General features: G+C 34.8%; 4 protein-coding genes across 5 annotated transcripts; 2 read left to right on the top strand and 2 right to left on the bottom strand.

Annotated features, from left to right (window-relative positions):
• The first annotated feature begins 1,483 nt into the window (after positions 1–1,483).
• Positions 1,484–3,193, top strand: LOC106352519 (putative F-box/LRR-repeat protein At1g56400). Its single transcript, XM_013792138.3, has one exon. The coding sequence runs from the start codon at positions 1,887–1,889 to the stop codon at positions 2,850–2,852; it is 966 nt and encodes a 321-aa protein (XP_013647592.2). The 5' UTR covers positions 1,484–1,886; the 3' UTR covers positions 2,853–3,193.
• Positions 3,194–8,368: 5,175 nt separating this feature from the next.
• Positions 8,369–10,355, bottom strand: LOC106347314. 2 transcript variants are annotated; one of them, XM_013786831.3, is made up of 3 exons: positions 10,000–10,355; positions 8,705–9,409; positions 8,369–8,617 (listed from the first exon to the last, which is right to left on the bottom strand). In XM_013786831.3, the coding sequence occupies exons 2-3, from the start codon at positions 9,398–9,400 to the stop codon at positions 8,570–8,572; spliced, it is 744 nt and encodes a 247-aa protein (XP_013642285.1). In that variant the 5' UTR covers positions 9,401–9,409; positions 10,000–10,355; the 3' UTR covers positions 8,369–8,569. The 2 variants fall into 2 exon arrangements, with proteins under 2 accessions (XP_013642285.1, XP_022570104.1); XM_022714383.2 differs by lacking the exon at positions 10,000–10,355 and adding an exon at positions 9,673–9,925.
• A 227-nt stretch (positions 10,356–10,582) lies between these two features.
• On the bottom strand, positions 10,583–11,367 carry LOC106347315 (protein translation factor SUI1 homolog). Its single transcript, XM_013786833.3, has 2 exons — positions 11,209–11,367; positions 10,583–11,119 (listed from the first exon to the last, which is right to left on the bottom strand). Exon 2 carries the CDS (start codon positions 11,073–11,075, stop codon positions 10,737–10,739), a length of 339 nt encoding a protein of 112 aa, XP_013642287.1. The 5' UTR covers positions 11,076–11,119; positions 11,209–11,367; the 3' UTR covers positions 10,583–10,736.
• Positions 11,368–13,342: 1,975 nt separating this feature from the next.
• LOC106351589 lies at positions 13,343–13,955 on the top strand. The gene has a single exon (XM_013791370.3). It carries the CDS (start codon positions 13,467–13,469, stop codon positions 13,818–13,820), a length of 354 nt encoding a protein of 117 aa, XP_013646824.1. The 5' UTR covers positions 13,343–13,466; the 3' UTR covers positions 13,821–13,955.
• Positions 13,956–15,402: the final 1,447 nt, after the last annotated feature.

The following is a 15,402-nucleotide window of genomic DNA, read 5'->3' as shown; positions in this document are numbered from 1 at the left end:
TTCACAACTGAATACTACGATAAAACTGTCAAACCCTTGAAAACTCTTGTCTAAAAAAACTTTTTACCACTCCCAATTTGGTACAGATGCCATATTTTTCCATTCGTTGAATCTAAAGATTCATGTGTTTGTTGGTCTCATTTAAAATGATTCATGTAGATTTCTTAACATTAATATTGATTCTTAGTCAAAGTTAATTCCTAACTCGTATAATAAAGAGAATAAATTGTATGTAAAAAGTCATATTCAACTTTACATTCCAAATTACTCTTTATATTCTAAGAAGGTTATTTGCCATCCAGAAAATATGACAATATCATAATATAGTTTATCATTCATTGAATCTAACGATTCTTAAAGATTCGAACCTTTTTTTTCTTGTTTCAGTTGCTTCATGCATTGATGACAGATTTATTAGCATTATTAGCAAATAGTGCAAATTTGCAAAGCTCCTAAAAGACAAATGGCTGCCAAATAATATATGTTCACTATTACATCTTTTGATAAATAACTGTTTCCTTTATAAAATATGTATTTAAAAAAAATATTCTTATAAAAATTTGTAATCATTCATTTAAAATCTATTCTTAATCAAAAATTATTTTCAAAATAATATAATAGATGGTTTCCATTCAACTCATTGATTTTAAAACTTATTTATCTGCTAAGAATATTGTCTGTGACTCAAAGAATTTAACATATATTATTTACAATTCACTGAACCTAAATATTCATTTTTATTAGTTAGAATTCTTCCTGAATGAATTTATCGACATTAGCAATTAGTGCCAAGTTACAGAACTCTTGAAAATAGTATTTGAGACTTTCATTCACTTGAAGCATAAGCGGAAATTTCAAGTTAGTCAATTTATAAATAAATCTGAAACCTTAAATCTTATAGTTAAAAATAATTGAAAAAGTTGAAAAGAAGGAATTAACAAGAAATATCAAAGTCGTGTTATTCAATCATGTATTTTAATAGAGTTTAAATCTAAAGAAAATCCATTGTTATTCAAATGATGATTATAAATTCAATTTTAAAATCTAGTGATATTCAATGAATGATTTAAGTCCAATATTTGAAATCTAGTGTTATTTAACTTCTAAGAATTTTAAAATTCTTTGTATTTTGGAATGATTTTGAATCATTTTTTATGGAGTCTCATGAATAAATGATTGAACTCAAAATTCAATGCATACTGGAGAGATTTTAGAATCCATCAACTCAAAATATCTTAAATAAATTAAATTTGATAGATTACAAAACATTAATAATTCATTTTAAATCACTAATTGAATAACACTCTGATCCCTAAATGTTACTGGATACTTGCTATTACATTATTACATGACTTAATTTACTCAACTATTTTCTGTTCCATCTTAGTTTCCAATCCTTCTTACACATGTGGCAAAGAAAAATAAATGTGTACAACACAAAAGGTTGCATATTGTGAGCAACAAGAGCAGACTGCATTAGTTGTTATAAAACCTAAAAATTATTCTAGGTGTTCGAGTAATGCCAAAGAGGCATTACCAACTAAACATGGTGAAGGGTTCATAGTTAAAAAAAAGTTTATTCGATTAATAATTTTTTCACTGATTTATGAAAAAAAAATAAAAAAAGATTTATGAAAAACTAGAATTGAAATCTATAGTCTCAGGTCATTCAAACTGTTGATAGGTTTCTATATTCAAAATATACCACTTATAGAAGTTTTATTCTGGAGATAACTCTCACATGACTAGATTCACAGAACCCTATCATGCAATCCTATCAAGAGTGTATATATAAGCACTCTCTGTAGCGTCTAACATATCACATACAAATCCGCAAACACCTCTAGCTTTCTTTCAAAATTCTCCACTTTCTCTTGATTACCATAATGGATCCGAGTGATCAAGCAGACAGAATCTCAAATCTACCAGATATTCTTTTGGTCCTCATCATTTCATGCTTATCTTTCAAGGAATGTGTTCAAACCAGTTGCCTTTCCAAGCGGTGGAGATCTGTCTATCTTGAGACGAGGAATGTTTCTTTCAAGGAATCCGACTTCTTGAGCCCTTCTGTCTACGCAAATCCCATAAGTTGGATTAGGGCGAGGGATGCGTTTGTTGATTACGTGTGTAGCTGGGTCGCTAGAATCGATGATCAACACATCGATACATTCGGGATTTCTGTCTCGTATCCAAAGACTTACTTGGATGTGATCGAGTCCCTGATAGCGTTCGCGGTCCGAAAAAGAGTCAAGGCCTTGGTTCTTGATTTCTCAAACCCGGCATGGACAACCTTTCATGATGTCAACCTTGATGAGTTGGTTGTTGAAATCCCCCAAAGCGTCTATGATCTAGCGACTCTCGAGTCGTTGAAACTTGGAGCGGTTAAGCAGTTTGACCCAACAAAACTATCAAACCCAGGGAAGCTCAAAACCGTCTCTTTCGGCTGGATGGTACTGACGAATTTTGAACCTTTGCTAAAGACTTCAAGGTTTGAGAGTTTAACTATCAATGGCTGCCGGGAACTTGATTTCGATACGATAGAAGGGAATATGAGGAAAGTTGCAATCAAAAACTGCGACTTTTCCATTAACTGCACCTTTGACCTCCCTAGAGTTGACATACTCAAGTACTCTGGAGATCTTTTCCGCTTCGAATTCGATAATATGAATACCATCATAAGCGAAGTTGAATTTGATTTCCGGGTGTTGGACAATAACAATGATGAATCAAATGATTCGACCACCGCAGAAGGAGGCATGCTTTGTCATCTCCTTAACAATCTCCTTGATGATGGTGGTCGAACTGCTACGACCTTAACGGTCTGTCCGTTTCTACTCAAGGTATGTATTTAGATTTACATTACATTTTCACACATTAGGTCACTCAGTGTAAGTTCATTTTAATTCATGGTTCTTTGAATTTTTTGAATACTTTGCCATGTGGTAGTAATTGTACCTAGTGAAAAGAAATTATGTTGAATATTTAGATGTTGTATAAACAGATTAGATATTAGTAGTTTGTGAAATTTATTAGGTTAAGTGTGTGTGTGTGTGTTAGTATTTGTGAAATATAGTATTGAGAGTTTTGTAGAAATGATATTTTGAGAAAAAAAAATCAATGAGATTTTTTCTGTTAAATAGAAAATAGTTTTCTTAAAAATGTTTTTTGATATTTCTATACTTTTATATATATTTTATATATTATATTTTAAAAAGTAACAATTCCTGTAAAATAAACAAAATTCGTTTTTAATTAAAATCTCACATAAGTTGATTTTTGGTTTTTGTTCGGATCAAAAAAATTTAAACTACTTTTCCTAAATTTTAGGAAATCTATTTATTAAAAATTTAATTGGCTAATAAAGTGTTTTAGAAAAAAATTAATACCAAAATCTGAATCTTAAAAAGTTTAAAAATTGTTTTTGAAAACCTAAAATCCAAATATGTTTTAGAATCTATAAAACAAGAAATGCGTATATTTTGCATTAGGAGACTATTTCTTTCGATAGTGTTAATTAAAGTAATTTCTTAGTGAACATAGAGCTATACCCTAAAAGTTTAGCGTTAAATTATTGTAAATATTGAATGTTTCGAATAAAATAGTGACAAAGTGAAATTTTTTCTTATGTTAGATGATTCCAAGATCTGAGCATCCACATTTTCTTCGCCCGATGGAAACAAAACATTTAGTGCTGAAGACGGAATTGCATCCGAGAGAGTTCAATGGAATTAGGCTTCTTCTCCTTAATTGCCCAAAATTGGAAACACTCACTATAGATTTGCTTCCTCCAAGCCCCATTGCAGTAAGTTTTCTTAATGTAAATTATACAGCCTCAAAAATGAATTATATGTTACAATATATATATATATATATGGATCACTTCATATTATTAAACCATGCGACAATGATTTCATATTTCCCAGACGGCTTCATCATATGCTGGCATAGATCCACAGACATACTGGATGCAAAACATATCATATGAGTGTCAGAGAGAGACTCTGAAAGCAGTTGTGGTGAAGAACTTCGCTGGTGGAGAAAATGAGCTGCACATAGTGAAGTTTTTTATTCAGTCTGAATGTGAGCATCTGGAGAGAGTTGAGCTGTACATGCCGTTTGATTTGGACGAGGGTCGAAAGATGTTTGCAAATGCCAAATCTGAAATGCTGCAACGCAGTTCGAACCGTGTCCAAGTTGTTGTGCACAATTCTTGAAGAGGTGATCTATTCAAGACTTTACTACCGGGTTTACTTTGCCATTTAATAATGTTTTCGAGTCTGTTTTAATAACTTCAAGAATGGATGTTCTTGTTTGAATCTGTTAAGTTTGTTTCGGTTTATTTGTTTTATGAATAAGAGCCTCATGAAAAACGAGGGCTTGGTTATCTCTATGAACCAAAGAAAAACTTTGATCTCTTTTAAAGATTTGGTTATTGTTTCCTGCTTAATTTCATTTTAGTTCATGTTCCGTTATTGTTGTTCCTGCTTAATGTCATCTTTAGTTCGTATTCGATTTTGGTTTTGTTTAATTCAAGGAATATGTACTATAAAGATGTATATGCAAGAACTCAATTTCTAGTTAAAACCTGTGGTTTTTCTTCTCTTTTTTTTTTTTTTGCTTTTGGTGCATCTTTGGCTTAGTTAAATTGATAATGTACCAGTTCTCTTGTTATGAAAATTGTTTTTTTTTAAATAAAATTGTTTATATTAGTATATTAATTAATTGATATTTTTTATCTTGTTCATAAGTTGAATTTTCTCCAAATTTTTTTTTCTTTTTTTGGCATCTATATATTTTGTGCTTTCAGTTTTGTTACTGATGAGATTCAAGAGCCTATATATCTTATCAATAAATATATATATCTTATCAAACAATCTAGGGAATTTCAGTTAAGAAAACACCCATATTTTCCATGTTGTTTGTCTCCTTCCTTCTTCTGTCTTTGCTCTTCTTCTTTGTGTTTTGTTTCGAAATTTAAATCTGCCCACATTGGTATGTAAAAAACCAATGATCCTCCAAATGCAACCAAAGATCTTGTTTCATTTATATGTAATTTTCCAAGACAAACATCACACACACACAGATATATATATATATATATATATATATATATATATATATATATATATATATTGTCTCATAGCTGAGCTCTATATTTCCTTTCACCATAAACTGCCTCAAGCTGGTGTAATTCTGATCAATACTGGCCAAACATATTCACTTCATCTCTTTCTCTTGAAGACTGTGCATGAAACTCTTTTTCAGAAAGAAGCTCGATTAAGAAAGGTTAAATCAGAATGATCGCTCTTGAACGTGTTTCAGTTACTCCGTTTCTGAGGCTTCCACGAAGCTGTTATCTATAGCATGATATAAGAAAAACAATGCACACAAACAACTCTAACAACTGTGAGCATCTATATATTTTATTCCTAAAACCTAGAGATAAAACTGACTGTGTTTTAATATCTTGCCTGGTTAGTGGTTATACCATCCAAAGACACTGCCAAACAAAAGAAAATCAAGACTTAAGGAAAAGGATGGGAATTAGTAACCAACAAATGGAAAACGTTAAAAAGCCTAAAAATCGCCTATAAAGCCGAAAAACCTGCATTGCAAATGTTTTGTTTTGGCTACCGTTAAGGGATTTTTTTAAAAAGGATTTACAAAGAACCAATTGATGTGAGGTTTAAAAAAAAGACGAAGAACCAATTGATGTGTTGGACCACGTGGTTACCCATCAAAACAAACTTGACCACCCTTATGAAACTCATGATGTGCCTGGTCCTAACTAAACCAAATCTGTGGAAAAATGACCACTAAAGGACAAAGAGAATGCCAATGTCTTTTACTTAGCCATGCTTCAACTTGTCAAACTAGCTCTCTGCATAGTATCGGAAGCACAGGTTCATCAAGTATTCGCTAAAGCTTGTCACTAGTAATAACATCGGAAATAGCCACGGATGAGCCACTAAATTTCTGTGGCTATAAAAAAAAAGAGCCACTAATAACCCACGATAAAGCCACGAACCCAAAAGACCACGACTTTGTTGAATCCGTGGTTACACCGTTGCAAAACCAGCCATGATATATCCACGAATTATCAGCGGCTACGGCAGTCACGCTCTAGTTACTAAATTTATGTGGCTATGTTGCCACGAATTGATCCTGTAGCTAGTTAGTGGCTAGTTAGCCACGATTGGCCACCGGACATTTAGTGGCTAGTTTTTTGGTGCCGAAATTAAAGTAGTTTGGCACACTTTTTATGTAGCTGGCCCGTGACTCTATGACACCATCAACGTCCTGTCACTCAAAGGACAGAATATATTCAAAAATGAGATAGTTATGTAGCCATTGAATATTTCGTGGCTGGTTAGTGGCTACATTTCAATTATATAAATCAACGCGGTTCTCGTTATTAACATATCACCTAATAATCAACTTCCAATGTTCTTCTCTTCATCTACTTCCGAAAGACTTTTTAAGTTACGAAACTATTAACTATGAAAAAATTCCTAATCACAATGTCAAGTTATTTTCAGTCAAGAGAGTGGATGGATCATCAAATCGATTCTGAAAATAATTGTGTTTCAAGTGAGTTTATTGAAGGTATTAATTTTTTTATTCAGTTTGCTTGTAATCAAGCATGTTACTTGGAACGAAACATATTATTGTGTCCATGTGCGCGATGCAAGAACACTAAACAACTGGAAGCAAGAGTTGTATCCAAACATCTTTTTTCATTTACGAATTTAAGGGACACTATTATATCTGGACGAGTCATGAAGAAAAACTGTTTTGATGTTGGCGAATCTTCAGGAGCAAATAATATCAATGATGAAGATGGAATGTGTGAAGGTCAAAATGGCAACTACGGATAATTTCGTGGCTAACAGTGGTTAATACTTTTTTTTTGTCACTGAAAATTTTATTAGAAACCTCTAAAAAAAGAAATAAGCTCAAAGCAATTCCCCAAATCAGAAAGTCTATTACAAAGAGAAAAGACTTGGAAAGCCTTTTTTTGCTAAATCATTGGCAACTAAGTTGTCCGATCTAGAAACATGATAGATAGATATTGTTGCATCACAAGAGGAGATCGATTGAATGTTGTTCACCATTCCAATGATTTCTTTTGAATGAAAGTTTCCGGAGATCGCTCTGATGAGCGTTAAACTATCGGAAAAAACCTTGAGTGTGGAGAACTCTAAGATTAGTGCCATGCAAAATGTCGATCGAAACATGGTGGCCTCTGCAACAAGGGTATGAAGCCCTATTTGACTTTATTTGACACTGAAACATACATGAACCGCTTTGAATCCACCAAAGCTTATGAAGAGACTAGGTGAATCTTCGATAACATGCATGTGATTTTATGTTTTTAAGCTTATAAAGATATAAATTTACCGTTTTATTTTATCAGATAACACGTGATTTTATGTTTTTCTTATTATGTACTGTAAATTGTGTTTACATACTTGCTTTCTGCCGTCGGGAAAAAAAATTGGTTGTTTTCTGAAAGTTAGAATCATTTTTTGGGTCAATTTTAAAGTCAGAATCTCATATATGACAATTTATGGAATGAAATATATTTTGGTAAATGTAAATAAACAGAATAACTGTATTATTGGGTGGATTAAGTGGCCTTTCGTTGTTAAAAGAGTGGGCTTTCTATTTGGATCCACATAAAAATAAAAAAAATAGATATATCAGAGCCAGGTTTCGATCCTGGGACCTGTGGGTTATGGGCCCACCACGCTTCCGCTGCGCCACTCTGATATTTTTGTTCAATCTTTTATCGTTAGTGAACTTTACTTTTATCAAAACTCCATTCAACAGGAGTTCAGATCACTGAAGTTTGCATGCTACCTATAATGGAGGTTTTATCAGTTTACAGGAGCTATGCAACCACCTTCGTCAGAGAAGGAAAAAAAGAAGAGCGTGAAGCTGTGACTGAAAGTGATTGTCTTCAAGCTATGCATCTCCTCGTCCTCAAGATCCTAATGCGTAATATAATGGGCAGTTACAGTTTCTATAGCAACGGCAGGTAACTCAACTACACCAATAAATAACAATCTTTTTCAAGATTGTATGTTCTTCACACCACTTTTTCTTATTACTCCAATGCAGTGAGAGATCAACACCAGCTTCTTCTACCAATGTCTTGGACAATGGACTAAGTATGAGTTTTGGAGTTCATGTTTAATTTCGTATGAACATATTGTTTCACTGAATGAAACTTAATCAACTTTTATATAGTTTACATAAAAAACAAAGTGAATTTGGTATATGACAGTGGTCAAACTTATAAACGATCATCGACATGTTCACAACAATTCTGAGTTAAGAAAAAAAAAACAAGAGAACCGGTGAATTAAAATAAAATTGATCATATTGATATAAAACTATTATCCAAATAATAATAATAAAAAGTAGTAATAATCATCTATATAACGAATCATGGTAAATTTTCCTGACATCTTTAAGCTAAGACAATAGTTAGATTCTGTTTTCCTATTTTCTGATTATAAAGAGATTGAATCAGACTTTAAGCTCTCTAAGGATCTCCAGATAATCATTGTCCTTGTGAAAAATGGGTCTCTCTCACATTCTCCTGCACGGCCTAATAAGACAAATCAAACATGAATCTCAACAGAGAATAAACATAAAAGCTTTTGGATAAAAAAAATCATTAGTATGGTTTTTTTACCTGAAGAAGCTCTGTCATGTTGCCTCGTCCATTACTCGGCATAGGTTTTGGCATATGGACTGGATGCACAGGGTGTATCGCCTGCAACGGCTCAATAGACAGAGCCTGCTCCTCCGACTCGGCGTGGACTCGACCTTTCTCCATCACTTGTGTAAATAGCGTCTCAAATGGTTTGCCGTTACTAGCTCCACTCGCTTGAGACTCGGTCTCGGTCTGGATATGACCGTGGTGGACCGGAGGCAAAAGAGGCTTAGGCTGAATAGGGACAGGAACCAATGCTCTAGCACCACGCTTCTCATGTAACCTCGATTTGCGACCTCGTTGAGCTGCTGATCTACGATGATCCACAAGGTCATTGTTTCTTCTGATCATTGGAACGTGAGGAGCAACGTCGTTGTCAGCCGATAGAGGATGGAAGTGACCAGGCTTGAACACCACACCTCTAAGCATGGTGTCTGAACCCCCAACCTTAACTGAAAGCAAGAACCCGTCTTCAAAGGTTGCCTCGATCACGCCAGTAACATGTTGTCCGACCAAAGCTTCATCCTGGTGCTGAGTCCTGCTAAAACCTGGAGGAGAACGGTTGTTGTTGGAGTCGTCGAGCTTGAAGTGTTTCCTCGGGCGACCTCGTTTCCGTTTGGCCAAGGGATCTCCGGAGGTAGTGTGGCTGTTCTCCGCATGCCTTTCCTTGTCCATATCTCTTACCTATTAAACAAGGTGAAGTGCATGTGAGAATCATCACAACTCACACATAAACAACACGAGGCGTATATTATCACACAGAGTAGAAGGGATTTATATATACACTTCTTTTTTTTGTCACGAAAGGAATTTATATATACGCAAAACAAACAAAAATGCTTCTAACCAAATGTTACCACAAGGAACAAAAAAAAAATCTTCAAAATTGTGAAGTACCATTGAAATAGCAAATACCAAGGACTGGAAACTGAATTGTTACTACTTACTATAGACATTACTAGGAGTTGGGATTTATGAAGATGAGATCCATTACTAAATCCAATTCTCTTTATGGAAGAACATGCAAATCATGTTTAATTAGCCCCTAAATCGGGACAACTAATTACACCAAAGTAATCTCAAAATCAGACCCTGAACAGAAATTAACAGTAGCCCTAAAAATCGCAACAAGTAAATAATAAATTTATCTATTGGATTTTATTAAAAAAATCGAATGAAAAGACATATCGCAAAATATTATTAGCAAAGAGGAAAAAAAAAGGACTCATGAGAAGACAGCTTTACAGTTTCCCGTCACAGAAATAAAACCAAACCTGCGATTTTTTCGGCTCCGTTTCCTTAGATTTCTTCTTTGTGGCATTAACAAGGACGAGTCAAAAACGGCAAATGAAAATAAAAGGAAACATTTGAAGAGGAAAAAGAGGGACCCTTAATTTTAATTTCTGAAAAGATTTGTGGTATTTAGTGCAAACTGCAAACCCTCTTCTCTCTTGCAGTAAACTAAATTAATTGGTTTGGGGCTTTTTAGAATTATTATATCTTTGCTTAGATTACTTTTTATTTTGTTTCTTGTTCTTTACAAATCACGTTCTTCTTTTTGGGAGGTCACGTGTATTCAACTCTCGTATATGGGAAATTTGGGCCGAACATTAAGCCCAATTAATTGACAACAAAAAGTATTTAAGCCCATTCTTTAAGAGCTGTAGTTATTTTAAAACACCCAACAACAATCAATAACTTGATCAAATGAAGCTTACTTTTTGCATGTTCTAGTCTCTTTCCCTCATTCTTTGATATCCATCAGAACGCACTATTTATTTTCTGATTTTTAAATTTTCGTGTCATTTCGTGAACAATTGTTTCTTGAGCATATAACTTCAAGAAAGATATGAAAAATACAACAATCGAAAGTTTTATCATCATTTCACAAGTCAAATGTCCAAGCCTTCAACCAAACAACAATCAAAACGAAAACAAATGATCACACACACCGCGTACAATTATTCAAATATCTTTATATAGTAACATAGAGATTTAAGAAACGATCTAATTAGAAACCGTGGATCTTGATCTGTTCCTTCTTAGCGATCCCAGTTTGAACCAAAAAATGAGACACTTTCTTCCTCTGATCACCCTGGAGCTGAATGATCTTCCCAAGCTCCTTGTCCTGCACCACGTTCCCGTTGCAGCAGAAGTCTTTCTTCAGATCCTTGAGAATCTTCTCGTAGCTGTACGCTTTCTTCAGACCTTGAACAGTCGTCAAGCTCTTTTTCCCATTCCTCTGCTGGATCCTGACGTGGATGTACTCTTTGGTCCCTGGTGCATCTGATTCTTGAGCTTCTGCGAATGGGTCGAATGCTGATGGAACTTGGATGTCTAGCTCAACCATGTAATAAATTTGGTTACTTTGTAACGGAAGCTGTTCGGTTCTCTCTGCAGAAACGAATCATAATTGGCTGATTAGATCATAGACAAATCAAGAACATAACAGACTTCAATAAAAACATTAGACGAGAACATACCTTGAAGACGATCGAAGTCTTTGAGTTAGTTTTTAATTGATTGTAATGAAAGAAGAGTATAGGTGTGTACTTATAGGGGTTTTCTTTTTTTCTTTTACCAATTAAACTTTCTTTTGAGGCGGTTAAATCGTAGCCGCAAATTTATGACTCGCTAGACACGTGTATGGATAAGTTCAGTTCGGTGACCAAGTTGTACAGAATATAATAATTGCTGTGAGAGGCATAGAATAATTGCTTGCTTCATCGCTTACAATAAACGCGCAACTCTCTGGGCCCACTAAGAGCGCTCACTAGATAAGAAAGAAATATTAAAAAATGGTAGCGTGTAGTGTGAGCCACAAGTGGGTGGGTCCTATATCGACAATCGCTAAGAAGATTCGCGACGTCATTGATAAAATCAAATTTCGATTTCAGTTTTCTTCTTTTAAGGAAAAATGTTAACGGAGAGCTCAAACTCGATATCGGTGGTTGTCGTCAGACACAAGGCACTGTCTGATTGCAAATTGTTCAATGCATTTATTAGTAAACTGAGCACGTTCTTTTAAACGGTTTACATATATAGTGGAGCCGACAAAATATTCCACTAGCATAACGGTATAATTTAGGCAAGGAGAGCACACAGATACATTTCTCCCTTTTTTGGCTGACATCAAGCTCTTAGGCTGTACGTAATGTACTAATGTGTGAAGGCACAAAGGAAAATATAATAAACCAATATGAACCTCTATTTGCCATGATTCATGGGACTGATTCACTAATTTGAGATGGAGTCAAATTAATATTAAAGGCTACGGCTTAATAATTTTTTAAAACGAGGTATCAAAACATCGTTAACGTTCTATAAATCTCTTCAACAGTTCTTCTAATATTCTTCTTCATTTTTAGAAAGTTTTCTATTTCTGCTTTGGGCTTAACGCTAAACATTATCGAGATTTCTTTACACTACAATCCCAACACTAGCCAAGTTCGTGAGGTGGATTCCATCGAAGTTCTTGGCAATAATAGGCTAATAGCTTTCACTCCTAATTACTAAATGTTAAAATCTCTCAAAGTTGCATTGACCATATAACAAACAGCTGATAACACAGGAGCGTTTTGGATATTTATGATACTGATAACAATATTATGTATGCTTACCAGAAACTTTGGACCCTTGCAGCCAATCCCTCTGCATCAGGAGTACGTGTATATTGAGAGTTACAAACAATAGCGTTGAATTAGCTTTACAAACCAGTGTATTATCTTCTACCGAAAAATGCATCGCTTCCCCATAGAAGCAAGATCAATGTTACATATGCATAACTAAGAAACGTTTTATACCTTTAAAATGTGAATATGGACATAGTTGAAGCCAATACCAACTTCGCTAAGGATGTTCTGCACAAGAAAATACTATACATACTAAACCATAACAGAAATACCAAATCCATGACGAAACTATAAAACGTGAGAAAATTTCGAAGTAGAGTAAACTATGTCCAACATTAGAAAGACAAAGCCGATTGTTAGAACATCGCCAACCCTAAATTTATAAGAGAATGTTATTTTGGAAAAAAAAAAAACAGGTTTTCAAATGAAAATTCTTATGAGATATCCTCTAAAACTTCTTAGGTAATTTGTCAATCTGCTACTGATTCTATTTAAAAATAAAATAAAATTATTTAATGAACTACATTTAAGTAATCACGATTGATGCTTAATATACTTAATTTCAGATAATTGGCGTTAGAATTATTCTTTTTAGCATATACTCTAAATCCACATTCCAAAAAAAAACTTATTTATTGGTTGTTTCATCTTTGTGCACAACAATAAACAGAAGCTCTACAGTATTGGGCCCCGGCATCAATGCACCTCGAAAATGGGCTCAATCAATATAGGCCTCACCAATGGGCCCCATCAGAGAGAGGGACGGTTCAGTGAAACACATATGTCGTATGGACTCTCCAGAAATTCAACGGTCAAGGATCCCGAACTATTTTTACCCCAAAACAATCAATAGTCAAAATTATTTAAAAAAAGGCAACGAATCAAAGTCACGTGAAAACCACGTGATTACCCCAAAAAAAAAAGAAACTCCCGCTGAAGACGACCTTTGAAAACCCTAATGAGACGCGTCTTTCCCTCTCATCTAATTTCACACCCTCTCCCTTTCCCGCCCCTCTCCCTCCCTACAAATTCTTCTCCCCCCCCTCCTTAACCCTATCTTCCATCACTCTCTCTCTCTCTTGATCGATCCTCCACAATCTAGAGAGACAATGAAAGACATCTCTAAATCTCCGGCGAGAAGAAACAACGACGGATTCCACCGCTACTTAAAACCAGGGGCCCTCGCTCAGATCCGAAACTCCAGAATCAACTCCAGATCAACCTCTCTCGTATCCCTCTCCCTCTCGCCGCCTCCGATCGATCCCCCGTCGTCCCCGTCCGCGGCGAACAATCTGACGGTGGATCAGGTGCCGCATCTCCTGAGGAAGATCTACGGTCCGTACAGTTTCCAGAGGAAGAAACTGGGCGCTGCTAGGCCGATGATGATGATGATGATGGCGAATCTGAACAATCCTATAATTGAATCGAGCGGAGGAAGCGGCAGTGATGTAATTGCTCATTGAAATTAAAAACTTTGTATAATTAATTATAATTCCTATTTGTGTAAGGCGCTTGTGTTACTTACAATTGGGGGAATAATGTTTGATACTCGTTAAAGACTTTATTATATATATATACATCATCTGTTTATCATTTAAGTTAACTCTGGTGTGGGAAAAAATGGGAGATCTTAATGGTTTTGGATCTTAGCCCTAGTTGTTATTGATGATTAGTTAATTCTCAATTGAGTTTAATTATGCAAAGATTAATCATATTAGCCCTATATAGATCACATATGTTTATCTGGAGTTTCCTGTCTCGGCTATATTGGCTTATATTCAGTTCTCTGTTTTCCTTAGCCTAAAACCTTTTAGTTTGTCTGATTTGATTAATAGCAATGTTTGTCTATGTGTTTTGCCTTTTTCTGTTGTTGAAAGGTCTAAATGAATCTCATTTTGTTAGTTTGGAGGTGTAGTTTATGATTCTCTGTTTGTTGCCTCAAGCTATTGTCTTAGCTCATATGGCGGAGCTTGAATCAATTTACCTTCTGATTATGCAATTGGTTCTGATACAATGCTTGGTTCCTTTAATAATCTTGAGATTACTTTATGCTTTAGAGTCCAATCATAGTAGTTCTTGGGGTGGAGTATGTAGAAATAGAATGCTCAAACTTTAGAACATTGATGATGACCTTGAAATAGACCAAGACTGTAGGATTTCTCAAGAATGATAATTTAATGGTTTTTATCTAACCCTAGAAGATCTAGTTGTTACGGAAGATTAATCAATACTCATGGAGTTAAATTGTACAGAGGTTAATTTTATGCCTATAGAGGATTCAGCATATTTATCTCAAGTTTCCTGTCTTGTTGACATAGGCTATATTCATTTCTCTGCTTTCCTTGGTCTATCTTTTAAACGCTACTGTATGTTTGAGTGTTTTTGTTGTTTGCTTTGATGATTAGACAATGTTTGTTATATGTTTCCCTTTCGTTGTTGTTAAAAGGTCTGAGTATATCTCATTTGCTTAGAGCATATGGAACTATGGATCTTGGTTAAAAGTTTGCCTATATGGTTTCTTGGCTCATTTGAATAGGTAGTAATGCGTCTTGATACGTTGCCTTCAGCAATTGGCTCTGATCATATGAAAGAACTTGAATACGTCACCTTCTGATTATGCAATCGGTACTTCTGATACAATACTTGTTTCATGGCAACAATCTTTGACTAGTCAAGGGACTGAAGCAAGAAATCATAGAATAAGATGATGACGAGGGAAAAACAGGTGTTGTTAATCATGAACCTGATGGTGATAACCTTGAATAGACCAAGATTGTGTAGGTATCCCGATGCACCTTTTAGATCTAACCGGTTAAATCAGTTGGCACAAATATTAAATGAACAAGTACTTGCAGTAAATTTCATTTGAGGTTAATGCACATTGTTGCATCCACTTTCTCAACTTCAAAGCATTCCAACTCTTTCAGTGCTAACTCCTTAATCTTTTCTACTTTTTCATTATGGCCACGCTCTTCTCCTTAACTTTTCGAAACCCCCTGAATTTTCTCACAATGTGACTGAAACTTTCTCAATTTATCTGTTTCA

The sequence above is a fragment of the Brassica napus genome, chromosome A3 (genome assembly GCF_020379485.1).
Source record: "Brassica napus cultivar Da-Ae chromosome A3, Da-Ae, whole genome shotgun sequence".
Lineage (NCBI taxonomy): Eukaryota > Viridiplantae > Streptophyta > Magnoliopsida > Brassicales > Brassicaceae > Brassica > Brassica napus.
The sequence above is the reverse complement of the archived record's forward strand: the minus strand, read 5'-3'. Positions and strand labels throughout refer to the sequence as shown.